The sequence below is a fragment of the Ornithodoros turicata genome, chromosome 7 (genome assembly GCF_037126465.1).
Source record: "Ornithodoros turicata isolate Travis chromosome 7, ASM3712646v1, whole genome shotgun sequence".
Lineage (NCBI taxonomy): Eukaryota > Metazoa > Arthropoda > Arachnida > Ixodida > Argasidae > Ornithodoros > Ornithodoros turicata.
Genome location: NC_088207.1, coordinates 15,715,171 through 15,740,133, shown reverse-complemented (window position 1 = coordinate 15,740,133; position 24,963 = coordinate 15,715,171). Strand labels below are relative to the sequence as shown.

The window sequence follows — 24,963 nt, the reverse complement described above, 5'->3', positions numbered from 1 at the left end:
GTATACCACAGCTGTCCCCCTTCACAAACAGCACGTGCCGATGTGGTTTTTTCAGAATTACGGCGACTTGCCGCAGCGTTGGGAGATAGATGTAGCAGATTCTTGCCAGAAAATGATAGATGGCTCGGAGACATCATTTCTGAAATCAGAAATGAAAACCTTTTTGACATTGTTGAAAATACAGTGGACTCTCGTTAAGCCGAACCCGCTTAAGCCGAATTTCCGTATATGCGGAACAAAACGGAAGGATTTGGTTGATTCCCCATAGACACCCATGTAAAAAAAATTCGCTTAAGACGAACCGCTTCAGTCTGCCGCTTCGGTTAGCGCAAACCCTAGGCCGCGTCAGCTCCGAAAGGCTTCTGCATTCCGCCCGGCGTCAGCGCTGTTCTAAGCGCACTCACCCCTTTGACCCCCGGATGAGGAGCGGGAGAGAGTAAGGAAAGCACAATTGGTGGATTCTCCATGCAGCTCGAGGGGCGCCGGCCAATCACAGCACGACATCCCGAATGCTCCGACCACGACTTTCTCTGCTTTCTCTTCTCGCCGTCCATGTTGACAAGCGAACCTGTTGCACGTGCGTCTCTCTTTGCGTGGGGCATCGACGTTTTCTTCGCCACGCTAGCGCAGCAATGTCGAAACGGGCGTGCCAGTCGATTCCTCTTGAAACGAAGGTGGCAATACTGTCGGAGGTGAATTCTGGTAAGCTCTCGAAGACAGAGATTGCGAAAAAGTTTGGCATTCCCAAGAGCACGCTTTCGGGAATTGTGAAAGACAAAACTCGGATATTGGAGTCTTTCAACAACGGAGGCTTCGGACCGAAGCGAAAAAGGATGCGGACAGCTGCACACAGGGACCTAGAAGACGTCCTCGTCACGTGGATCCAGCGTGCACGCAGTGCAAATTTGCCTGTCAACGGACCTGTACTACGTGCCAAAGGTGAGGAAATCGCCACGCGTTTGGACATCGAGTTCTCGTGCAGCGATGGATGGATGGACCGCTTCCGAAAGCGTCACGGTCTGGTTTTCCGTTCCGTTGTTGGGGAAGCTGCAGCCGTCGACGAAACTGTTTGCCAGGACTGGCGGTCTTCTAGGTTGCGACAGTTGCTTGAAGAGTACGACCCCGCAGACGTGTACAACGCGGACGAAACCGCGTTGTACTATCAACTGCTTCCTGACAAGACGCTGACTTTTGTCGGAGATACGTGCACAGGAGGTAAGCACAGCAAGGTGCGCATTACAGTGCTTGTTGGTGCGAACATGAGTGGGACTGACAAACTGAAGTTGTTGGTGATAGGCAAGGCCAAGTCGCCACGCTGCTTTAAACACGTGAAGACACTGCCTGTGGACTATACGGCGAATTCCAAGTCATGGATGACTCAGGCACTGTTTGAGCAGTGGTTGCGGGGCATGGATCGTCGCTTTGTGCGAGAGAAGAGGAAAGTTCTTTTTCTTGTCGACAATTGCCCGGGCCATGGTGATGTCGCTGGACTCTCGGCCATCCGGCTCGAGTTTTTGCCGCCAAACACGACAGCAAAGCTTCAGCCGATGGATCAGGGCGTAATTAGCAGCCTGAAGCGACATTATCGGCGATCGCTCCTCCAACGCATGCTGTTGTGCATGGAGACTGAGAAAGACTATCAAGTCAACCTGCTAAGTGCGCTCCATCTTCTGGCACGTGCCTGGGATATGGTGACAGAAACCACCATTGCGAACTCATTCCGTCATGCAGGGTTTCTTGAGCACGGCATGCCTGCGCAGAATCTTGTTGAAGACTCTGAAGGAATGCAAGAGGACAGCGGCCTGCTTTCTAACCTCCGCAATGCAGGTGTCTCTGTGGACATCGAATCCTACATCACTCTGGACGAAGATGTTGCTACCTGCAGGCAGGACACTATGGATGCCATCATTGAAGAGGTGCTACACACTGATGAACCCTCAAACACTGAAGTTGATGAGGATGAAGACTGTGATGTTGAAGTTGCACCAGTGACTTGCGATGCAGCTGAGAGTGCTCTCAGTGTGCTGCTCCAGTTTTTCCAGGAGCGTGAGGGGTCTGAGCGATATTTGAGCCAGATTGGACAGATGTCATCTTTTGTCACTGGACAACATCTTGCTGGACAGAGGCAGCAAAAACTTACGGAATGGTTTAGCTAGCCAACAACTGATGGACAAAAACATCTCAGTCTTTTTAAGGTTGTGCCATTGAAATAAATCGCTGGTTTTCTCTTGTCTGTTAATGTAAGTCTTTTGATATTAACTATTAGCAATTTAAGCATTATAGGCATGATATATTGGACACTTCTCTTAAGCCGAACTTCTGATAAGCCGAACAGATTTCTCAGGTCCCCTCAAGTTCGTGTTAAGGGGAGTTCACTGTATCAGAGAATGGTTCGACAGATATGGAGAAGGACGAGGAGCAGGAATTATTTATCACGCCGAAACCGAAGACGGACAAGGACACCTTCATGTATACCACAGCTGTCCCCCTTCAGAAACAGCACGTGCCGATGTGGTTTTTTCACAATTACGGCGACTTGCCGCAGCGTTGGGAGATAGATGTAGCAGATTCTTGCCAGAAAATGACAGATGGCTCGGAGACATCATTTCTGAAATCAGAAATGAAAACCTTTTTGACATTATAGAAAATATCAGAGAATGGTTCGACAGATATGGAGAAGGACGAGGAGCAGGAATTATTTATCACGCCGAAACCGAAGACGGACAAGAAGGACACCTTCATGTATACCACAGCTGTCCCCCTTCAGAAACAGCACGTGCCGATGTGGTTTTTTCACAATTACGGCGACTTGCCGCAGCGTTGGGAGATAGATGTAGCAGATTCTTGCCAGAAAATGACAGATGGCTCGGAGACATCATTTCTGAAATCAGAAATGAAAACCTTTTTGACATTATAGAAAATATCAGAGAATGGTTCGACAGATATGGAGAAGGACGAGGAGCAGGAATTATTTATCACGCCGAAACCGAAGACGGACAAGAAGGACACCTTCATGTATACCACAGCTGTCCCCCTTCAGAAACAGCACGTGCCGATGTGGTTTTTTCACAATTACGGCGACTTGCCGCAGCGTTGGGAGATAGATGTAGCAGATTCTTGCCAGAAAATGACAGATGGCTCGGAGACATCATTTCTGAAATCAGAAATGAAAACCTTTTTGACATTATAGAAAATATCAGAGAATGGTTCGACAGATATGGAGAAGGACGAGGAGCAGGAATTATTTATCACGCCGAAACCGAAGACGGACAAGAAGGACACCTTCATGTATACCACAGCTGTCCCCCTTCAGAAACAGCACGTGCCGATGTGGTTTTTTCACAATTACGGCGACTTGCCGCAGCGTTGGGAGATAGATGTAGCAGATTCTTGCCAGAAAATGACAGATGGCTCGGAGACATCATTTCTGAAATCAGAAATGAAAACCTTTTTGACATTATAGAAAATATCAGAGAATGGTTCGACAGATATGGAGAAGGACGAGGAGCAGGAATTATTTATCACGCCGAAACCGAAGACGGACAAGAAGGACACCTTCATGTATACCACAGCTGTCCCCCTTCAGAAACAGCACGTGCCGATGTGGTTTTTTCACAATTACGGCGACTTGCCGCAGCGTTGGGAGATAGATGTAGCAGATTCTTGCCAGAAAATGACAGATGGCTCGGAGACATCATTTCTGAAATCAGAAACGAAAACCTTTTTGACATTGTTGAAAATATCAGAGAATGGTTCGACAGATATGGAGAAGGACGAGGAGCAGGAATTATTTATCACGCCGAAACCGAAGACGGACAAGAAGGACACCTTCATGTATACCACAGCTGTCCCCCTTCAGAAACAGCACGTGCCGATGTGGTTTTTTCACAATTACGGCGACTTGCCGCAGCGTTGGGAGATAGATGTAGCAGATTCTTGCCAGAAAATGACAGATGGCTCGGAGACATCATTTCTGAAATCAGAAATGAAAACCTTTTTGACATTATAGAAAATATCAGAGAATGGTTCGACAGATATGGAGAAGGACGAGGAGCAGGAATTATTTATCACGCCGAAACCGAAGACGGACAAGGACACCATGTATACCACAGCTGTCCCCCTTCAGAAACAGCACGTGCCGATGTGGTTTTTTCACAATTACGGCGACTTGCCGCAGCGTTGGGAGATAGATGTAGCAGATTCTTGCCAGAAAATGACAGATGGCTCGGAGACATCATTTCTGAAATCAGAAATGAAAACCTTTTTGACATTATAGAAAATATCAGAGAATGGTTCGACAGATATGGAGAAGGACGAGGAGCAGGAATTATTTATCACGCCGAAACCGAAGACGGACAAGGACACCATGTATACCACAGCTGTCCCCCTTCAGAAACAGCACGTGCCGATGTGGTTTTTTCACAATTACGGCGACTTGCCGCAGCGTTGGGAGATAGATGTAGCAGATTCTTGCCAGAAAATGACAGATGGCTCGGAGACATCATTTCTGAAATCAGAAATGAAAACCTTTTTGACATTATAGAAAATATCAGAGAATGGTTCGACAGATATGGAGAAGGACGAGGAGCAGGAATTATTTATCACGCCGAAACCGAAGACGGACAAGAAGGACACCTTCATGTATACCACAGCTGTCCCCCTTCAGAAACAGCACGTCCCGATGTGGTTTTTTCACAATTACGGCGACTTGCCGCAGCGTTGGGAGATAGATGTAGCAGATTCTTGCCAGAAAATGACAGATGGCTCGGAGACATCATTTCTGAAATCAGAAACGAAAACCTTTTTGACATTGTTGAAAATATCAGAGAATGGTTCGACAGATATGGAGAAGGACGAGGAGCAGGAATTATTTATCACGCCGAAACCGAAGACGGACAAGAAGGACACCTTCATGTATACCACAGCTGTCCCCCTTCAGAAACAGCACGTCCCGATGTGGTTTTTTCACAATTACGGCGACTTGCCGCAGCGTTGGGAGATAGATGTAGCAGATTCTTGCCAGAAAATGACAGATGGCTCGGAGACATCATTTCTGAAATCAGAAATGAAAACCTTTTTGACATTGTTGAAAATATCAGAGAATGGTTCGACAGATATGGAGAAGGACGAGGAGCAGGAATTATTTATCACGCCGAAACCGAAGACGGACAAGAAGGACACCTTCATGTATACCACAGCTGTCCCCCTTCAGAAACAGCACGTCCCGATGTGGTTTTTTCACAATTACGGCGACTTGCCGCAGCGTTGGGAGATAGATGTAGCAGATTCTTGCCAGAAAATGACAGATGGCTCGGAGACATCATTTCTGAAATCAGAAACGAAAACCTTTTTGACATTGTTGAAAATATCAGAGAATGGTTCGACAGATATGGAGAAGGACGAGGAGCAGGAATTATTTATCACGCCGAAACCGAAGACGGACAAGAAGGACACCTTCATGTATACCACAGCTGTCCCCCTTCAGAAACAGCACGTCCCGATGTGGTTTTTTCACAATTACGGCGACTTGCCGCAGCGTTGGGAGATAGATGTAGCAGATTCTTGCCAGAAAATGACAGATGGCTCGGAGACATCATTTCTGAAATCAGAAACGAAAACCTTTTTGACATTGTTGAAAATATCAGAGAATGGTTCGACAGATATGGAGAAGGACGAGGAGCAGGAATTATTTATCACGCCGAAACCGAAGACGGACAAGAAGGACACCTTCATGTATACCACAGCTGTCCCCCTTCAGAAACAGCACGTGCCGATGTGGTTTTTTCACAATTACGGCGACTTGCCGCAGCGTTGGGAGATAGATGTAGCAGATTCTTGCCAGAAAATGACAGATGGCTCGGAGACATCATTTCTGAAATCAGAAATGAAAACCTTTTTGACATTATAGAAAATATCAGAGAATGGTTCGACAGATATGGAGAAGGACGAGGAGCAGGAATTATTTATCACGCCGAAACCGAAGACGGACAAGAAGGACACCTTCATGTATACCACAGCTGTCCCCCTTCAGAAACAGCACGTCCCGATGTGGTTTTTTCACAATTACGGCGACTTGCCGCAGCGTTGGGAGATAGATGTAGCAGATTCTTGCCAGAAAATGACAGATGGCTCGGAGACATCATTTCTGAAATCAGAAACGAAAACCTTTTTGACATTGTTGAAAATATCAGAGAATGGTTCGACAGATATGGAGAAGGACGAGGAGCAGGAATTATTTATCACGCCGAAACCGAAGACGGACAAGAAGGACACCTTCATGTATACCACAGCTGTCCCCCTTCAGAAACAGCACGTGCCGATGTGGTTTTTTCACAATTACGGCGACTTGCCGCAGCGTTGGGAGATAGATGTAGCAGATTCTTGCCAGAAAATGACAGATGGCTCGGAGACATCATTTCTGAAATCAGAAATGAAAACCTTTTTGACATTATAGAAAATATCAGAGAATGGTTCGACAGATATGGAGAAGGACGAGGAGCAGGAATTATTTATCACGCCGAAACCGAAGACGGACAAGAAGGACACCTTCATGTATACCACAGCTGTCCCCCTTCAGAAACAGCACGTGCCGATGTGGTTTTTTCACAATTACGGCGACTTGCCGCAGCGTTGGGAGATAGATGTAGCAGATTCTTGCCAGAAAATGACAGATGGCTCGGAGACATCATTTCTGAAATCAGAAATGAAAACCTTTTTGACATTATAGAAAATATCAGAGAATGGTTCGACAGATATGGAGAAGGACGAGGAGCAGGAATTATTTATCACGCCGAAACCGAAGACGGACAAGAAGGACACCTTCATGTATACCACAGCTGTCCCCCTTCAGAAACAGCACGTCCCGATGTGGTTTTTTCACAATTACGGCGACTTGCCGCAGCGTTGGGAGATAGATGTAGCAGATTCTTGCCAGAAAATGACAGATGGCTCGGAGACATCATTTCTGAAATCAGAAATGAAAACCTTTTTGACATTATAGAAAATATCAGAGAATGGTTCGACAGATATGGAGAAGGACGAGGAGCAGGAATTATTTATCACGCCGAAACCGAAGACGGACAAGAAGGACACCTTCATGTATACCACAGCTGTCCCCCTTCAGAAACAGCACGTCCCGATGTGGTTTTTTCACAATTACGGCGACTTGCCGCAGCGTTGGGAGATAGATGTAGCAGATTCTTGCCAGAAAATGACAGATGGCTCGGAGACATCATTTCTGAAATCAGAAATGAAAACCTTTTTGACATTATAGAAAATATCAGAGAATGGTTCGACAGATATGGAGAAGGACGAGGAGCAGGAATTATTTATCACGCCGAAACCGAAGACGGACAAGAAGGACACCTTCATGTATACCACAGCTGTCCCCCTTCAGAAACAGCACGTCCCGATGTGGTTTTTTCACAATTACGGCGACTTGCCGCAGCGTTGGGAGATAGATGTAGCAGATTCTTGCCAGAAAATGACAGATGGCTCAGAGACATCATTTCTGAAATCAGAAATGAAAACCTTTTTGACATTGTTGAAAATATCAGAGAATGGTTCGACAGATATGGAGAAGGACGAGGAGCAGGAATTATTTATCACGCCGAAACCGGAGACGGACAAGAAGGACACCTTCATGTATACCACAGCTGTCCCTTCAGAAACAGCACGTGGCGATGTGGTTTTTTCAGAATCCTCCCAAGGGTCAAGTTCAGAACTAGAAGAAGAGCCATTTATGCACGCACAACCTTTGAAGAAGCCTATTGGATTAACTTCATTAAATATTACTGCGTTAAACCGCGAAGAGTTCTATTCTTGGAAATCAACAAGCGAAGCTATGAAGGGGAAATATATCGACTTGAAAGTGTATCAGGTAAGTATCATTTGATAATATTCTATTTAGAATAATATCACTTGTTACTTACTAGGATGTGAAAGAACTGCAGAAGATAAAACCGATGGATTACTGGCGCCATGCATCATTTTGAGCGAAAGCGAGTCTCTACCACAAAACAAACCAGAAGAAATTCAAGAAAGTCAGAAACTTGATCAAGGAACTTCAACGGGAACTGTTACGCTTGGGAAACGAAGAAAAAGACATACAGAAGACAAGCTACCCACAGTACGACACAAAAAGATCCTAAACCTTCATAGAGATCTAGTGAGTGCGATCAAAGATTTCCTTTGTGTTCCTTTCTATAGCTCTTGTGAACTTAGAGAATGGTTAGAAAATGATTCCCTCGCTTACTTTGACAAATCTGATAATGACTATAAACGTGCCGTAAATGAAGTTCAATGTAAATCCCAACATTTAAGCTTAAAGGAAATTAAACAATGGATTTCTCAATGTAAACAAGGACCGATATTCTATGCACGAAGAACAGATCACTACTTAAGTCTCGATGATTCTTTGAATGTTTTGGAAGAACTACTTATTCATCAGTACCATGATAACAACAAAGTAAAAGAATTCATGACCAGATTATTTAATATCTTAGAGAAGACAGAACCTAAGCGTAACACTATGTATATAACGGGTGGACCAAACTCTGGTAAACCATTTTTTTTTTATTGTGTGGCGGCTTTAAGGCTTAATGTAGGCCATGTTGCAAATATGGTCCGAGGTGAACACTTCCCACTTAACGACTGTATCGCTCGACGTATATTAATTTGGAACGAACCTTCTATTATGCCAAGTGCATATGACACGGTTAAAATGTTAGCAGGTGGTGATCCATGCCCCGCGAACGTTAAATACCAAGGACATTCTGTAATTTCACGAACACCCTTGATTTTTACGGGTAATAATTTTGTTTTCCCAAACACAGCGGCTTGGTTATCGAGAATGTACAAGGAAACTTGGAGATGTGCACCTTTTTTAAAAGATGTAAAAGGATACCCTAATCCGAAAGTTTTGCTTAATCTATTTCATAAGTACAATCTTATGTGAAAGTGTTTTGACTCTTCTTGTCAATAAAAATGACAATGTATTGTGTAAAGAAATGTATTAATAAAGTTTCAACATTTTGAATGAATATAATCACATCTCATTTATTCTGGAAGACTGGACAAACAAGTAAGTATTACGAAGTAAAATAATTAGTATAAACAGAACCAGATTTATCTTTCCAAGCAGTTGGTTTTGTAATACCAGCATTGAAAGTTGAATTAATAGTATTTCGAATTCTTCCTGCTATATAAGCAACATTTAAATCACTATTTAATTCATCGGCTCCAAAATTAATTGAAGCATATTACGGATCCCATCCTTGTATAATTGGGATATTAACATTCGGATGAACACTGTCAATGCTATGTTCTGTTTCTTGTCTGTCCTGTTCTCCCTTCTTTTCAAGAAGGGAGAACAGGAGAGGCGAAAGCGACTCACCGCTTCTAATTTTGGCAAGGTATGGAAGATGCGAGATGCAACGAGCAGTGCAAGTACTGTTCGTTCCTTGCTCTATGATCATTTTGACACTGAGGCTCTCCGATATGGTCGCGACACTGAGCCCATTGCAATTGCTAAGCTGCAGGATGAGTTAGGGGTGACTGTTTCACCATGCGGCCTTGTTGTTGATCGGAAGTTTGCATACCTTGCTGCAACACCTGATGGGCTTGTCGGTGACGACACTGACGTGGAAGTGAAGTGCCCTTATTCGGCTCGGTCCCTTACCCCTGTGGAGGGAGTGCGGGCAAAAAAAAACCACCTTTTGCACTATTGATAACTCTGGTAATATTTCGTTGAAGGAAAACCATGACTACCACTATCAGGTGCAGGGACAGCTCCACATCACTCGACATCAGTTTTGTCTTTTTGTGGTATATTCTGATGAGGAAATTTTTGTCCAGAAGATTGAGAGAAATGATGGCTTCTGGAGCAAAATGATTGGCCACCTTCAACTGTTCTACACGCATAGCCTTCTACCGGAATTGGTTGACCCTCGTCAGTCCCGTGGGCTGCAGCTCAGAGATAACAAGAAGAGTGACCATCAGATTGCCTCGCTCTGTGATGCCGCCAAAACAACTTCCAATCAGGGCGATTCATCCAGAAAGAGACGGAAGACTGGTAAAGATAACTAACCTGCCGCTGTTCTGCAATTATGGCTAGACTGTGGATTTACGTGTCATTTAGTTTGTGCAGCTCCACCTTTGCCAAGTGTTTTAATGCATATTCATCCATTTTGCTTCATAATTTACTGAATGTTTTTCCATATACATATCTTCGACTTTTGCTTAGGATTTAACTGCATATCTTCACGTTTGTGTTTCATATTTAAGTTACCTTTTTCCTTTTTGACTGTACATATCTGTGCATATTTTTCAATTTTCCTAAATATTTATATTCATATATTAATATATTTCTATGTATAAATCCACAGACTAGTCGTGGGATGCTTGTCATATTTTAAACATGGCGTAAGAGTGTGATATCTGAATCCAGCCATCAGCACGTGAGGATCTAAGTATGAGAATGGTGCACAATCTCCCAACCGTAGAACCGTCTTCCCCGGCATTGTTGAAACACGTCCACACGTTGATGGTATGTGTGTGAGGCCATCATGGTATTCTGCCTTGGCTTGAGTGTATGAAAATATAGCAAAGCTGTCCCCAAACCGTCGTTCTTCCCAGGCATTGTTGAAACACGTCTACACGTTGATGCTATATGTGTCAGGCCATCATGGTATTCTACGTTGGCTTGAGTGTATGAAAATTGTGGAAAGAAACATGAATGGTGCTCCTAGCACTTTTGAAGCTCCACCAGCCTGTTCAAATGTCGACATCCTGAGTATGAATCCATTTCGATATTTTGACAAGGTCGGTAAATATCATAATTGTGCAGAGCTGTCTCCCAACTGTCGCCAGTTCCCCGCATTGTTGAGCACGAGCAACATCCCAACATGTCGCTCTGCGTTACGTCCTCTTGCCATCTTGCCTTTACTTGGGTGTCATTTCAACATATGAAAATTGCCAGTCAGGTATCCAGTACTACTGCAGATATGATGGCCAGACGCCCAAAGGTCAAACTTCCTAAGTGTTACTGTCTTTATCTGTCATTTGAAAATTTCCCACTCTCTCCCTGATTATGAAGCACCTGCCCTTGCCAGTGTTGTACCTGGTTCAGCATTATGTGGCCAATGATGAATGGTGCCCCCTGTTGGACATTTTTTTCTCCATAAACACACACTCTGAGGCCTTAGCTGCCAACTGACAAGCATGGCAAAAGCAACCGGCGGCGGCCGTAAGCTGGTGAGACTCCCGTGCAGAAGCACATTGCAGAGATACATTGGCGTCACAAGTGGAAAAACGGAGGTGACTGGCCTCATAGCTAAGCCTTGCCGTCGGATAGGGACACATGTTGCTCCACCACCATCGATGAGGTGGCCATTCAGGAGAAAGTTGTCTATGGCAGGAAAATTTATAGCATGTCTGGCTATACAGACAGTGATTCAGCTGGAGCAGCGGACACTCCGCCAGTGGTAGCCCACAAGCTCTTGTCTCTTCTACTGAGAAGTCTGGCCACAGCATACATTATTCTAGTAGCATAGCTTTTCACCTGCTGTCTCAAACACGAGCAGATACTAAAAATTACCGCCGTTGTTACGCGAGCAGTTGAGGAAGCAGGCTTCTCTGTCGTCAGGCTGGTCACAGAGAATCACCAAACAAACACAGCAATGTTCAGAAGCACGTCTGGATGCGGCACACTGTAACAGATGGTTCCTCGCCCATTTCGTGAGGGTGACCCACTACTTTTGTGTTTAGACCCCAGTCATATCGTCGAAAACTTACGAAACAACCTCTTCGAGCGAGAAGTGCATAATGGAAAAGAGATCTTCAAAGGTGGCGTTTTTCCTCACAGAACTATACAAGTTGCAACGTGACTTGCTAGTGAAGCCAAGTCGCTTTCTCACACGGAGCGACGTAAATCCAACCGACAACAAAAACATGGTAGGTCAACCGAGCGACACTTACGTTTTCATTTTTGATAATACGAACCCTTCAGTTACTGAAGGGCAGCCCCAGCTGCCCCCATCAAATTTATGGAAATGGTGAAGACATGGTACAGCCTGCAGCTGGAAGACTACACACAGCAGCATGAAGCTATTCAGTGTCGCCGAAGACAGCTCGTAGATTGATGCGCATATTTCAGGTCCAATGCCCTACGTGTGGTCACCAGCTACCCGGGGCATCTCACATTTGCAAGCTTTTGGGAGGACGCCAATAAACATCACCACCGCCCTATACTGAAGCGGCTCCACCATCATACTTGGGGCAGCAACGCGGTAGGGGCTGAGGGAGAATTAATATGCTGGAACCTTTTGTCAGGCGTGGGTTAGCACCCGCCGTGAACGACAATGGAGTTACCCAGTGACGGCCAGTAGTTAACTACATGTAGTTAAACTGCTAGTTAAACTACCTGATTGTAGTTACAAAGTAGTTATCAACTACTTGCACAAATGTAGTGTGCAACTACTAGTTAAACTACTATTTCGAGTAGTTGACTACAGTAGTTAGGTTACTGCAGGCGCCAACTACTTCCGATTTTGCCGCAAGCTTTACGGCACGATTGTGCTTCTGACTTTTACCTTGAGCTACTTGTTTGATGAGAACGGAGGTGCGGAGCAATTGTGCCGTGCTTGTGTACTAAATCTTAACTTTTATCACTGCTCGTGATTCATATTTAGGTGTCCAAGAACACTATAGAATGGGATTGGTGTTGATGGACAACGTTAAGTAGTTAAAGTAGTTTTAACTACCTCCCCTCAAAAGTAGTTGAACTACTAGTTAAAACTACTCCATCGCGAAGTAGTTAGTAGTTATAGTTAAACTACTGTAGAAGTAGTTATTGGCCATCACTGAAGTTACCTTTGGTTGGTCGTGGACGACGACCCCGCACTGTATATAATGAATAAAATGCCCACGTGTTGTGATAAAAACAGTGCGCGCGTTCTGTGCATTCCAAGATTTTTTAGGATAGTTTGCGGGGGAGCTAAAGAGAATAAAAGACACCATGATTTTTTTTTAAGCAACAAACAACTTTTCTAGCTTCTTTATTGATTTTAGGTCATTATAGACGAGATTATTGAGAACAGGGATGCAATGCTCTTCAGTGACTCCCTTCTGCCAACAATGTCGCCACGATACAACAATACACAGCACACATTGGAGAATACAAGATGTGGGTGGATGATGCCAGATGTTACAATTTGGACAAATATAACATACAATTTTCATACAATGGTCATGCGAACACTCCCAATCCTTCACACCACGACCGTATTGATACCGTTCGAGAGCGTGAGAATCATGTCCGTGGATAAGAGCAGGTGTGTGACACTGGATCACTGGATTAGCGTGCAATGTTTGAGCGAGACATCGAGATACTTTTAAAATACAACGATTGGACTTCAGCACTCTGCTGTGGTGTATAAGCTCGAGAGGACTGCCTGCCCGTGCCAGATAGACTGGGAATAATCGTGGTCAACAACAGTCAGCGACAGCAAGCCGGGGAGCATTGGATTCTCCACATGAAAATGAAGGATAAGCTGATCTACTTTGATTCCTTTGGACTGCCGTCCATCAAACCCGAGCTGAAACGTCTCGCTGTCGACGAATATAATGTCTGTATCCAGATCTGGTATTGTTTGTGGATGTTTGCTCATTTTTCTTAAAGAGCCTTAATGAAGACTTAATGACTGTCCTGACTGTCAATGTCAGTGGCGAAAGGGAATGTCATCGTTGCAGGTGCAGGGCAGCTGGGGTCCTCCAGGCAACTCGATCCGCTGCGACTGTCATAAATCTGGGTTCTGGTGCCGGACGCATGCACTGACCAAAGTTAGGTCGCGCACGGACTGACACCTCGAAACGTCGGTCGTAAGTTGTGTGGAGGGAGTGTGCAATCTGGCGGTTCTGGTCTGGACAAGTATATAAACTGGGCCAACCACAAGCTGTAACCCTTTGATCCCAGGCCGCCCGACTGGAAGCTTTCAGCAGGGGTTCTGGCCCTATGTGTCGCCCGTTTAAGTGGCCACAGCGGCGGAGAGGGGACTGCGAACCGAACTTCGGAACATGTAACATCCGGGCGCAAGTGTGCAAGTCTTGTAAATATCCCATCACAGTCATCCGAGTCGGGCTTTGATCAGTGCCCACCGAGCAGATTCCGAACCATCCCATCATACCATCCGAACCACCCCGGAACGGCGGAGAAGAGTTTGAACACTTTGTGCGCATTCCGTCCCCCACTACTCTGAACGAGAAGATCGGGCAACAACAACTTTGCGTTTTTACTGGCACAGCCGACAGGATCTGCTGTTGGGTGGTCACTGGGTGAACTTGGTACTCGGAGCAAGAAGAAAGTGCCCGGGAGATATTCATCCCGGCCGGCAGACTCTCATCATTGAGGAGCTGGAGAAAGCTCTTCGGTACAGAAGCCGGAAGCCGAGGGGAGGCTGCGGTGCCCACTGTTGGGTCACGAAAGAAGTACGGACGTGGAAGGTTGTTCAATGGGTCACCCCCTGCATGGGCAAGAGGGGCAACAGCACACACAGCACCCTGAGGCAACAGTGATGAACTACAGCATCTAAGAGACCCAGGAAGGCGTAGCACTGTCGCAGTGGCAGCATTGCCGGGGCGTTGTAGTGTCCGTGTCGCAGCGCAGACAGTGAACTTTGAAGCAAAATCATCGAAACGTCGAGAAGTGTGTGTCGTAGCCAGAGCGGACACAACCACTGGTGAGGTAGGAGGTCTTTTGCATAAACCTCAGTGTCCTACGTGCAGATAGGGATACCTATAGTAGTAGGATTTCAATGTAAGCGCACATGTAGTGGAAGACACCACACATGGCAGACACAGCTGTGCTAGTTGGTGCTCACATAATTTTCGACTGAGACTAGCCAGCCGCTAGGTAGGCGACAGGATAATAGATCGGAGGTGGTCGACATTACACAGCCCGAGCTGGAGCAGATAAGGCTGGAAAAAGAGCTGGAAAATGCATGCTCGCGGCGAATTGAGTCGAAATTTTGTGAGCTAGTAGTGAGAGGTCGTCTCAGAGGTCGTCACCGTCACACGATGCACGGGAGGACGCTCTGGAACGGTGCGCTACGAGGCTAAAAAGTGTTCTCTTGCCTGCCTTTACTGTCCAATCTGGATGTGCCAGCATGGTTTGACTGGATTGAGGGGAAGGAGACACTCAGACACCCGTGTCCAAGGGTGTCTGAGCGTCGCCTTCGCAAGGTGTCCGGCGGTGTTCAACAGGTCGGATACACCTACTCTGACATCAAGTCCTTTCATCAGTGGAACACTGTAACCTCACTGGCGCAGTCGACAGGATGCGAGCGGACTTACTGCGAGGGAAGGCAGGCAGCCAAAGACGAGGTGACGGACTACGGCTCTGCAGGACCGCAGAACAGCCAAACAGGGCGTTGAACAAAGGTCTTGGATCTGCGGGATCAACGGCAACGATCATCAAAAGGCTCCAAGGGGACGCTGACACTGGAGGATCTCAGAGAGAAGGGGTTGTTTCTGAATGTACCAGCGTGACTGCAGCATCGTTGGAAAGCTTTCATCGACCCAATACACATGTGGGTGTCCCTGATTTGTTGCATACTCTATAGGCATTATGACCGGAGGGTATAACTTGCGCGGGGACAGATTTAGCTCAGATAGAATGGATGAACAGCAAAGGGAGGCTCAGGTGGTGGTTGTTGCGGAGACAGGCTCGGTGGTGTCAGGAAATGATGAGATCAGGCTGATGCAGCTCAGGTTGACAGTAGCTGAAGTTGAAATAGGACGACAGCAGCTCGTTGTGGAAACGCAGCGCGTTTTGGTTAGCAAGAGAAGGAGCCAATGCACGTCAGGACAACACAGTACACTGTGGAGAAGAGGACAAAATACTGAAGTTCGCAAATTTAATGAAGGACGCGCTTTCACCAATGCCAGGCCAAGAGTCGCTGTGTGCCCATGTGGTTTGAGGAGATCGAGGCCACTTTGGAAGTGTACAATGTTCCCCAAAGAGTGGAGAGCAGGGTTGGTGTTACCAGCTTTAAATGACGGAGCAAGGGCATTACGTGTTAGATTGTCATCAGCAGAAAGAACACAGTATGATGCTGTGAAAAACAAAATCCTTGAGGGCCTACGATTATCCGCAGCTGAATTACCGACGATTGTTTCTACATTCGAAGCCCAGTGGCAAGGAGACCTGGGACCAATTTGCAGTACGGATCGAAAACTATTTTAGCTAATACATACGCAGCTGTAACGTAAAGACTCTGGAAGAGTTACAGCAACTTATGGTTGCAGACAGGCTAAGAGAGTGCTTGACACCTGAGGCTCGTGCTCATGTAGTTCTAAATGGAGGAGGGAGGAGCTCTAATAAGTCCTCATGAGCTAGCTAAAAAGGCAGAAAACTTTGATGAAAGCCTTAAATGCAGGTTAACCAGAGGGGGTGGCACTGCTTTAAAGAGACATCGCAAAGTGCAGGCTCCAGTAATGTGTGTGAATATCGGGGAGGTACTAACGGCAAAATGGCAGATGGCAATATGCTTAAAGAATGCCCCCATCGGAAGAAGGAACAGAGAGCACATACAAATTTGGTCAGTGTGGAGACAAATGAGGCAAATGTATTTGTAGCAAGAGTTATTATGCCTACGATAGGTAAGTAAGCCAGAATTGAGTTGTGTAGTGATGAAAGGCCACAGTTGAATAAGCCACAAGAAGTTCAACTTAGGAACGACAAATTTACCTTTTCGGCGTTCGTGGATTCAGGAGCTGAAATATTGGTTATTAGAAGATCCCTGTTAAGAAGGCATACCAGCTCTCCATCCCAATGCATCTCCTATGGAACGTGTTTTATGAACGTGATAGACGATGAGGCACATCACAGCTGACCGAGTGTTACCATTCGCTCTCCTGATTTGAAATTCCATTCAATGAGCAACATAAAATCAATAAATTTGCTGCACTAGTTCGCTAGTGATATGGTCCTCTGGACACTACTATTTTTCTACAGTTGGCCAGACACGGGTTTTACAGTTGTCCCCTTCATCCTTTCTTTGTCGATATTTATGTACAATAAAAGCTGTACACCCATTTATTCATCGTTTCATGTCCCATACAACTCCGCTTCTGCTAAAGATACGGTTCATCGGCATCGAAAGTATGAGAGACCAACTGAAGAGTCTGTGTCCGACCAACAATAGGAAAATACGATACAGGAGAAACGACATGCGATATAGAAGCATCACCCAGTGAGCATCATCCAAAGATGTCATTATTTATTTGATTGATTGATTTGTCAAAAATGTTTATTATTTCATTGTTATTCATATTATGTCAATCATCCCGAAATAAAGTTGTTGTTTTTTATCTGTGTCGCCCTACAAGAATAGTCATTATTTGCCTGAACAGCTTGACCCTGTGAAGGGTCAAGTGACACAGGTGAAGGTGTAGGCGGTGAAAACAAGCCGTCCGATAACAACGACACTTTCAGGTAGCCTACCATATCTCATGATGATTTTGCACTGTCAAGCCTTTTTACATTTGTCCACTTGGAAGTCACAGATGCCACTGCACTCACTGTAGTCCAGTGGAACCTGATGAACGCCGGTGCTGCTTTTCTGTAATCGGGTGTCAGCTCTCTGTGAGAGTACCTTGGTCAGTTCTATCGCTGATTACCCGCTCGGGTTTTTAATGACATCTGTCTGCGGAGGAATCTGCTGCTTGTTTATGCACCAGATTTTTGCCGTGATGACTGCCGCATGCATGGTCTCAAGCCATCCGACAATAGGTACAGTGTCAAAGAACTTCTTATACGTTGTAAACGGCAGGATTTCATGCCAGTTTCGTTTCGAGCACATGGATACGTGTTACTAAAAGTTTGCTGCTTTTAGTCAAACAAATCAACACTTTGTCTTCTCTCTGTATTTATGTCTCACACAGACGTCCCCAATACACTGCGTATTGCTCGTTCACAAGATGGATTTATGGATACCTCGGCATAAGAAACCGAAGACAGATAAAAAGGATGCACTGTTCGAAGAATCAGGACGTTGACGCCGTCAATTTCGTATACAGGATACTACGAGTAACATAAGGGTCAGGTGGGCCACTGTACAATGCAGTCCAGGCATCTCTCCCATGTGGCATATATTGGAACGTATAGTTAATTGTATGTGCTTGTGTTGTAGGACTCATTGATGTCACTGTTGTTTTTGCATGTTGATGAAAGCTGCTTTGCTATTAGAAGATGTAACTCTGTACACAATCAAAACCTTGATGGTGCCTGCTTTCCATAGCCACATATGGTGAAGAAATGTTGCAGTGTGAAGTCACAAATTATTGAGCGGTCATACGGGTGATACTGTACGTCATGTATGCGTGCATGCATTCACAGTTCCGAAGGTTACCAAGACCGGAAAAATTAGAGAGGGATGCTGCCAAAAAATTACGTGGCGTGCTGGTGGGGACCAGCGGTGTCTGGTACGTCACTGCCGGCCGCTGTATTTCACGTGTATTTATTCCGGTGTACATTTGCAGAAACAAATTACTGAAATCCGCGGAAAGGCCATGGAAAAAGGTACTGCCATATGTATTTTTTGTTGTTATATTGCTTGGAGTTTATACCCCGAACAGCACAACCGACATCTGGTGAGATACTCTCCGCTTTATTGTACGTGCTTACACCTCGAGCGTACCGTACGCGTTTACAGCAGCTGACCTCACAATAACCCCCGACAAAAGTTCAGTTGTGCAGACGTAACCTGAATTTCCTAGGTCACATAATATCACGTGGCTAGTGACGCCCTGAACCAGAGAAGGTGCAAGGAGTGCAGATACCCTTGCCCGAAAAGTACCAAAGACCTGCAGGCATTCCTCGGTTTAACCGGCTATTACCGTAACCTTATGCCCAGCTACTCAGACACCGCTGAGCCTTTGACCTCGCTGTTACAAAGGGATACTGCGTGGAACTGGGGACAAGACCAGGAAGCAGCTTTCAATGCCCTGAAGTTCCAGCTGTAAGAGGGAGCGGCCCTAGGCCACACCGGGGCTCAACCGTCCCTTTGTGGTCGAGACATATGCTAGCAGAGAGGGCACTGCAGCAGTTCTCCTGCAAGAGCATGAGGATGTCCGGCGGCCAGGATCCTTCATCAGCAGGGCGGTAACAGAGGCTGAGAGGAACTGTACAGCGCAAGAGTGGGAGTGCCTCGCAGTGCTATGGGCTCTTAAAAGATTGCGCCCGTATGTAGAGCTCACACGATTTGAGGTGCACTGCAACCACGCCGCCCTGGCCTTGAGGTTCCGCACTGAACAAACTTCGAGCAGAGTACGACGGTGGGTACTGTGCCTCCAGGATTTCGATTGTACCATAAAGCACCGCAGAGGTAAATCTAACATTCCTGTCGATGCCTTGAGCCGGTTAGCAGGAGAGTCTAGCTTTCAAGCAGTGCAGTCAGTTTCAGAGGAGCTGTTCCCCTTGGCGTTCGTAGAACCAGAGAACCCCACAGAGACTGAAAAAGCTACAGTTGTACAAGATACAGTTATTTATAGCGTTACCAACTCACAAGCCCTGTCGGCAGTACAGTTGGGGGAACCCTCTGCTCAGGAACATCCACAACTTCATCACTAAAAGAAGGCTTCCCTGCAGACTGTGACGAAGCCAAGAAGGTCAATGACCTAGCAGGGGACACCGAGGTCGACGCACATGGAATACTGTGGCACATCAGTGGCAACAGCCGAGCAGTTTGAGTCCCCCTGCATCTATAAATTGAGGCAGTACGTCCAGCTCGCAGAAGAAATTGAAAAGAAAAAGATGACCTCTCTTGAAAGAGATCCCATCAAAAGGATTCTTTTCTGTTGTTGTTTTTTCATCTTTGCAAGCTCACCAAACACAAAAAAAAGCCTACTTTAAAATTCTAAGGATGTGCACAATACATTTCGGCTTCCTCTTCGCAATGAGTTTAGACACACAACTTTGTTTCCGCCTTTTTATCGGTATGGAATGTTAGGTGCCCAAAAACAGTTTTCCCACAAATTGTGTAACCATAGCGAAGTTGGGACGCCTGCAATAGCCCCGTGCAATCTCCCGTGCACGAAGCACCCTCTTCGCCTTCATGTAGTGGGGATGACATCATACATGCTGTTCTAAAATGGTTAAAAATTGGGCTGTTCGGTACAGCATACTTTAAAAGCGATAAAACCCCGGGCCGGGGAACAAGTCAACAGATGACACAACACACAGGCACAGACTGGCGAACAAGGATTTATTATCAAACTTGGTTTATATCCTCTAACCTAACCAATGCGTACCTAACCTAACTAGATGCGTAATTAATAACGCTCTGAGCAGGTGCTGCATCCACTTGCTGAAAGCTGGTTGTATAGAGCAAATTCAGAGGTTAGAAGAAGCAGGATATCCTGAGAACATCATTAGGGATATCCTAAACAGAATCATCAGAGAAATAAGTAGTGGCAAAAAAACCGAAAGCCCTGAAAGAAGGAACTTTGGGGTAATTACATATACCCATAAAGCCTCTCACAGGATAAAAAAAGTAGCTAGCAAGTACAGTGTTGAAGTAGTCTTTCGTAAAAAACCCGGCTTAAGATCACTGATTAGGAAGGTAAATCAGGAGCAGTTACCTCCGTGCTCTATAAGTCATGAAAATCAGTTTGTGGACTGTATAATTGGGGTTGTTTATTGCATACCGTTTAGTTGCGAGCGTGAATATATTGGGCAAACATCCCGGTGCATTAATGTTAGGTTAAAGGAACATAGTTATTCGGTTAGCAGGGGGTGTGGAAACTTGGTTGAGCATTTAAAAAGTTGCCAGGGTTGTGTTGCAAAATTCGATGAGACAAAAATTTTATATAAGAGTAATAAGGGCGGTGCTTTATTATATCGTGAAGCTTTAAGTATAAAAAATGCGGGGTCCAGGTGTGTGAGTGTGCCTTCAGTGCTGATAACTGCTCCAGTCGAGAATTTTTTGGAAGATTCAAACAGGAGGGACGCAAGATAAGTCTTATGCTTTTGATAAAGATAAAGTCACTAGGCATGCTGGGGGTGTGACTGGGAACTTTGCTGAAGAGGAGCTAGTTGGTTAGGTTAGAGGATATAAACCAAGTTTGATAATAAATCCTTGTTCGTCAGTCTGTGCCTGTGTGTTGTGTCGTCTGTTGACTTGTTCCCCGGCACGGGGGTTTTATCGCTTTTAAAGCATGCTGTTCTGCCCCTTTATGTTCAACTATGTATGTGGAAACAAGACCAATTTCAAATGTTGTATTCACCACCAGACAGATCCTACAAGACTATGTTTTTTACGTTTACCTAAGGCCTGCCTGCCCATTGCCTGCATACGCTCTTTCCGACGCCCCCGCAAAGCGGGCCTCTTCGCTACGAATGTCCAAATGGCCCAGACGTTATTTGAGCCGTGAGCTTGGGTCGTCGAGCAAAGGTGCACTTGCCATATTGCGTGCATCGAGGCCACCACGGCTCTCACTTGCGTTCGTGCACAGTCTTTTTAAAAGTGTGACTATGCGTATTCATGCATATTCACGTTATCAGTCATGTATCGCTATGTATTTACACCAAGTTCACTATCTGAATAAACGTCTACTCTTCAAACGCCATTGAGATCCTAGAGCAAGGCGACAAAAGAAAAGGACACAGACAACGATGCCATAGTCGTCTAAACCACACATTCGACACCAGACACGCAAGGGCTCACGAAGCCATACTGATGCTTGGCGACAATCACTGTCCGCACCTGACGAAACACCTCAACGTGCTTCCATTCAAGGACCAGGGGCGGATCCAGAGGGGGGGGGCCTTCGCAACATGTAGATCATAAATAAAGTTCTGGTGTGAAATGAAAGCGCAGCAGCTCGCCGTCTTACATGGCGTGGCAGCTGGTACTGAGGCTTCACTAGTAGAAGCCCGAGTGGTTGATCCAGCGGCTTCTCCTGACTTCTTTCCTCCTGTGGCATCCTGGAGGTGCTGCTCCTAGTGCTGCTGCTGGTGGAGTGATGTTTGAAGCTGTGGGAGGCTCGTTTTATATAGGGCCAGGCCAGACATCCTGTTATTCTAAAAGGAAGTTCTGAACAGGGTGTGCGCATCCTGCTATGCTAGCCAGTGGAAGGAAGTGCACATTCTGTGAAGGATGTTGTGCCAGACTGAGACTTCCTGTGAAGGGAAGTGTGCATCCTGTGAAAGGATGTTAGCCAGACTGAGACTTCCTCTTAAAGGAAGTGCACATCCTGTTATGCCAGACCGAAACTTCCTGTCAGAGGAAGTGCACATTATTATTATTATTATTTATTGGTCCATCAAGGGGCCTTTAGGCCATTACATGAGGGAGTGAGCAACAAACTGGCACCATCCTGTTAAAGGAAGTGCGCATCCTGTTGAAGGAAGTCTGCATCCTCTTATGCTAGACTTTGACATCCTGTTATTCGAGACCAAGACTTCCCTTTTGAAGTGATAGGGCATAGTATATGTAGAGACCTTACACTCAGTTCCTTCAGTATGCCTCAAGATGACGACAGGAGATGTCTAGAAGGCGCGGAAGCTGGAGACTGGGTAAGCTGTTGCTATTCTGTCTTGATGCTGTTTACTACCATAGCTTCGAAAAAGTATATATATTCTTCCTTTAAATATAAGGGGTGGTCGTCGACATCTTGGTGTCAAGGTGACTGATGTTGTCGTTCTTGTCGTGTAGGAGTCTGCTTTGCCTGTTGGTAGTGGTGGTATTGCTGGTGCAGACCCTTGGCGTCATCGGTTGCCCATTGCTTTGACCGTGGAGTCCTTTTTTAACGATCTTCGAGGGGGTAGAGATAGCAGCGTCGTACCTAGGGGACTGTACGAAGATACCGTCGACCGATTCGAAGTGGAGTGGATTCGTATCGTGCTGACGTCAGGCAAGCTATCGAAGAAATTGCCCACGCACTAAGATTGTACAGTAAAAGCTCGTTAATTCACCACTCGTTAATTCGAATTATCGGATAATTCGAACCAGCATTCACGGTCCCGCCAACTCCCCATAGACACGCATGTAAAACGCCGCTCGTTAATTCGCAGCGAACCGCGCCTGCTGCGGATAATTCGAACTGAGCGCCACCTCACGCGTGCGCAAAAAAGTAGGATTTCTAAGTTTTCGACGACATCCCAAGGAGCACGTTGTCTACCTATGTTCGAAACAGAAGAACCATTGAAGAGGCATACGAAGCTGAAGCATTTGGTTCCGAGAGGAAACGTCTAAGGACTGCTAAGCACCCAGACTTGGAGCGTGCCCTTCTCACGTGGATAAAGGACGTGAGAAGCAGAGACATCCCACTCAGCGGTCCAATCATCATGGCGAAGGCAACTGACTTTGCGCTTCGCTTAAACCACGCTGATTTCGCCGCATCTGAAGGTTGGTTTCAGCGCTTCCGAGAAAGGCATAACCTGGTTTTCCGGACAATCAGTGGCGAAGCTAAAGAAGTTAACAAGGAAACGTGCAGCACGTGGCAGAGAGGGCAGTTGCAAGACTATCTGGCCAGGTATTCCCCACATGACGTCTTCAACGCGGACGAAACCGCTTTGCTTTTCAAACTTCTGCCGGAAAAGACGATAACGTACAAGGGCGATGACTGCGCAGGCGGCAAGAGGAGCAAGGAACGCGTGACTGTGCTGCTTGGAGCCAATATGAGTGGCACGGAAAAGCTTCCGCTGTTTGTCATCGGGAAGTCGTCGAAGCCACGGTGTTTTAAGAACATCCGCACCCTTCCTACAGAATACACATCCAATTCGAAGGCGTGGATGACCGGTGAATTGTTCAAGTGGTGGCGCAAGAAGCTTGACAGAAAGTTCGAGCTGCAGAAACGGCGTGTGCTATTGATTGTGGACAATTGTTCCGCTCACAAGGTGGATGTTGAGCTCAAGTCAATTGAGCTTGCCTTCCTGCCTGCCAACACGACAGCAGCCCTGCAGCCGATGGACCAGGGTATCATCAAAAACGTCAAGTCCTTCTACAGGCGGCATATCCTGGAGCGCATGATATTGTGCCCAGGAAGTTACACTGTTAACCTGCTCTCTGCCATGCATATGCTAGCTCGAGCGTGGGAACAGGTTACTGCGGCAACGATCTCGAACTGCTTCAGACATTGCGGATTTGTTGTTGCCGACACGGAGGCTTCTGACAGTGCTGCAGCGCCGGAGGTGACCTGCGAGAATGTCAGCGACGTGAGGCGCTCCATGATGTGAACTTCAGTGATTACGTCGATGCGGATTGTAGTGTGGCTGTCTGCGGTGCACTGACCGACGATGACATCATTTCAGAGGTTGTTGGCAGCGAGGACGCGGCTACGGACATTTGCGACGACGATGACGAGGACCCACCAGTGCGCTCGTCTGCGTCGCAGGTGATGGAGGCGCTCAACGTTGCGCGTCTCTTTTTCTCTTGTGAAGAAAACGCAGAAAGCTCACTGCGTCATCTTCACGCACTCGAACAAAATTTGTCAGCGATTGTGCTCAAGGAAAAGAAGCAGAGCATGATCACTGACCTTTTTTCAAAATAAACTGCCGCTACCGGTATTGCCGGCGCTGAGTACGTCTCCATATTCTTGTACATTCGTTAATTCGAACTCCGGTTAATTCGAACTTTTTTCTAGTCCCCGTGAAATTCGAATTAACGAGCTTTTACTGTATAACGTTTTCGAATTTGAACTTGCTGGTCAGTGCTTCGGTGTGCCGGGTCAGTTTGCCATTCGTGTGCCATCTCAAGGGCGCTTAATAACTTGTTAGAGCACGAGCTACATTCTGACGAAGTGAATGAATTGTCGCGAATTCTCGTTGGAGCTTGGAATCGCGTGTGTGAGTTAAGAAACATGAATGAATTTTTGATTCAATAAGGATTTATTCGCTCGGATCGAAGGGTATTGATAATTCTCTTGGAGGTCTGCCTCCTCCTCCTCCTCCTCCTCCGAAGTGGA

General features: G+C 46.2%; 2 protein-coding genes across 2 annotated transcripts; both read left to right on the top strand.

Annotated features, from left to right (window-relative positions):
• Positions 1–632: 632 nt before the first annotated feature.
• On the top strand, positions 633–2,156 carry LOC135400490 (tigger transposable element-derived protein 4-like). The gene has a single exon (XM_064632322.1). It carries the CDS (start codon positions 633–635, stop codon positions 2,154–2,156), a length of 1,524 nt encoding a protein of 507 aa, XP_064488392.1.
• Positions 2,157–15,670: 13,514 nt separating this feature from the next.
• On the top strand, positions 15,671–24,235 carry LOC135400489 (tigger transposable element-derived protein 4-like). Its single transcript, XM_064632321.1, has 4 exons — positions 15,671–15,829; positions 15,943–16,029; positions 22,713–22,906; positions 23,194–24,235. Exons 1-4 carry the CDS (start codon positions 15,671–15,673, stop codon positions 24,233–24,235), a joined length of 1,482 nt encoding a protein of 493 aa, XP_064488391.1.
• The last annotated feature ends 728 nt before the right edge of the window (positions 24,236–24,963 follow it).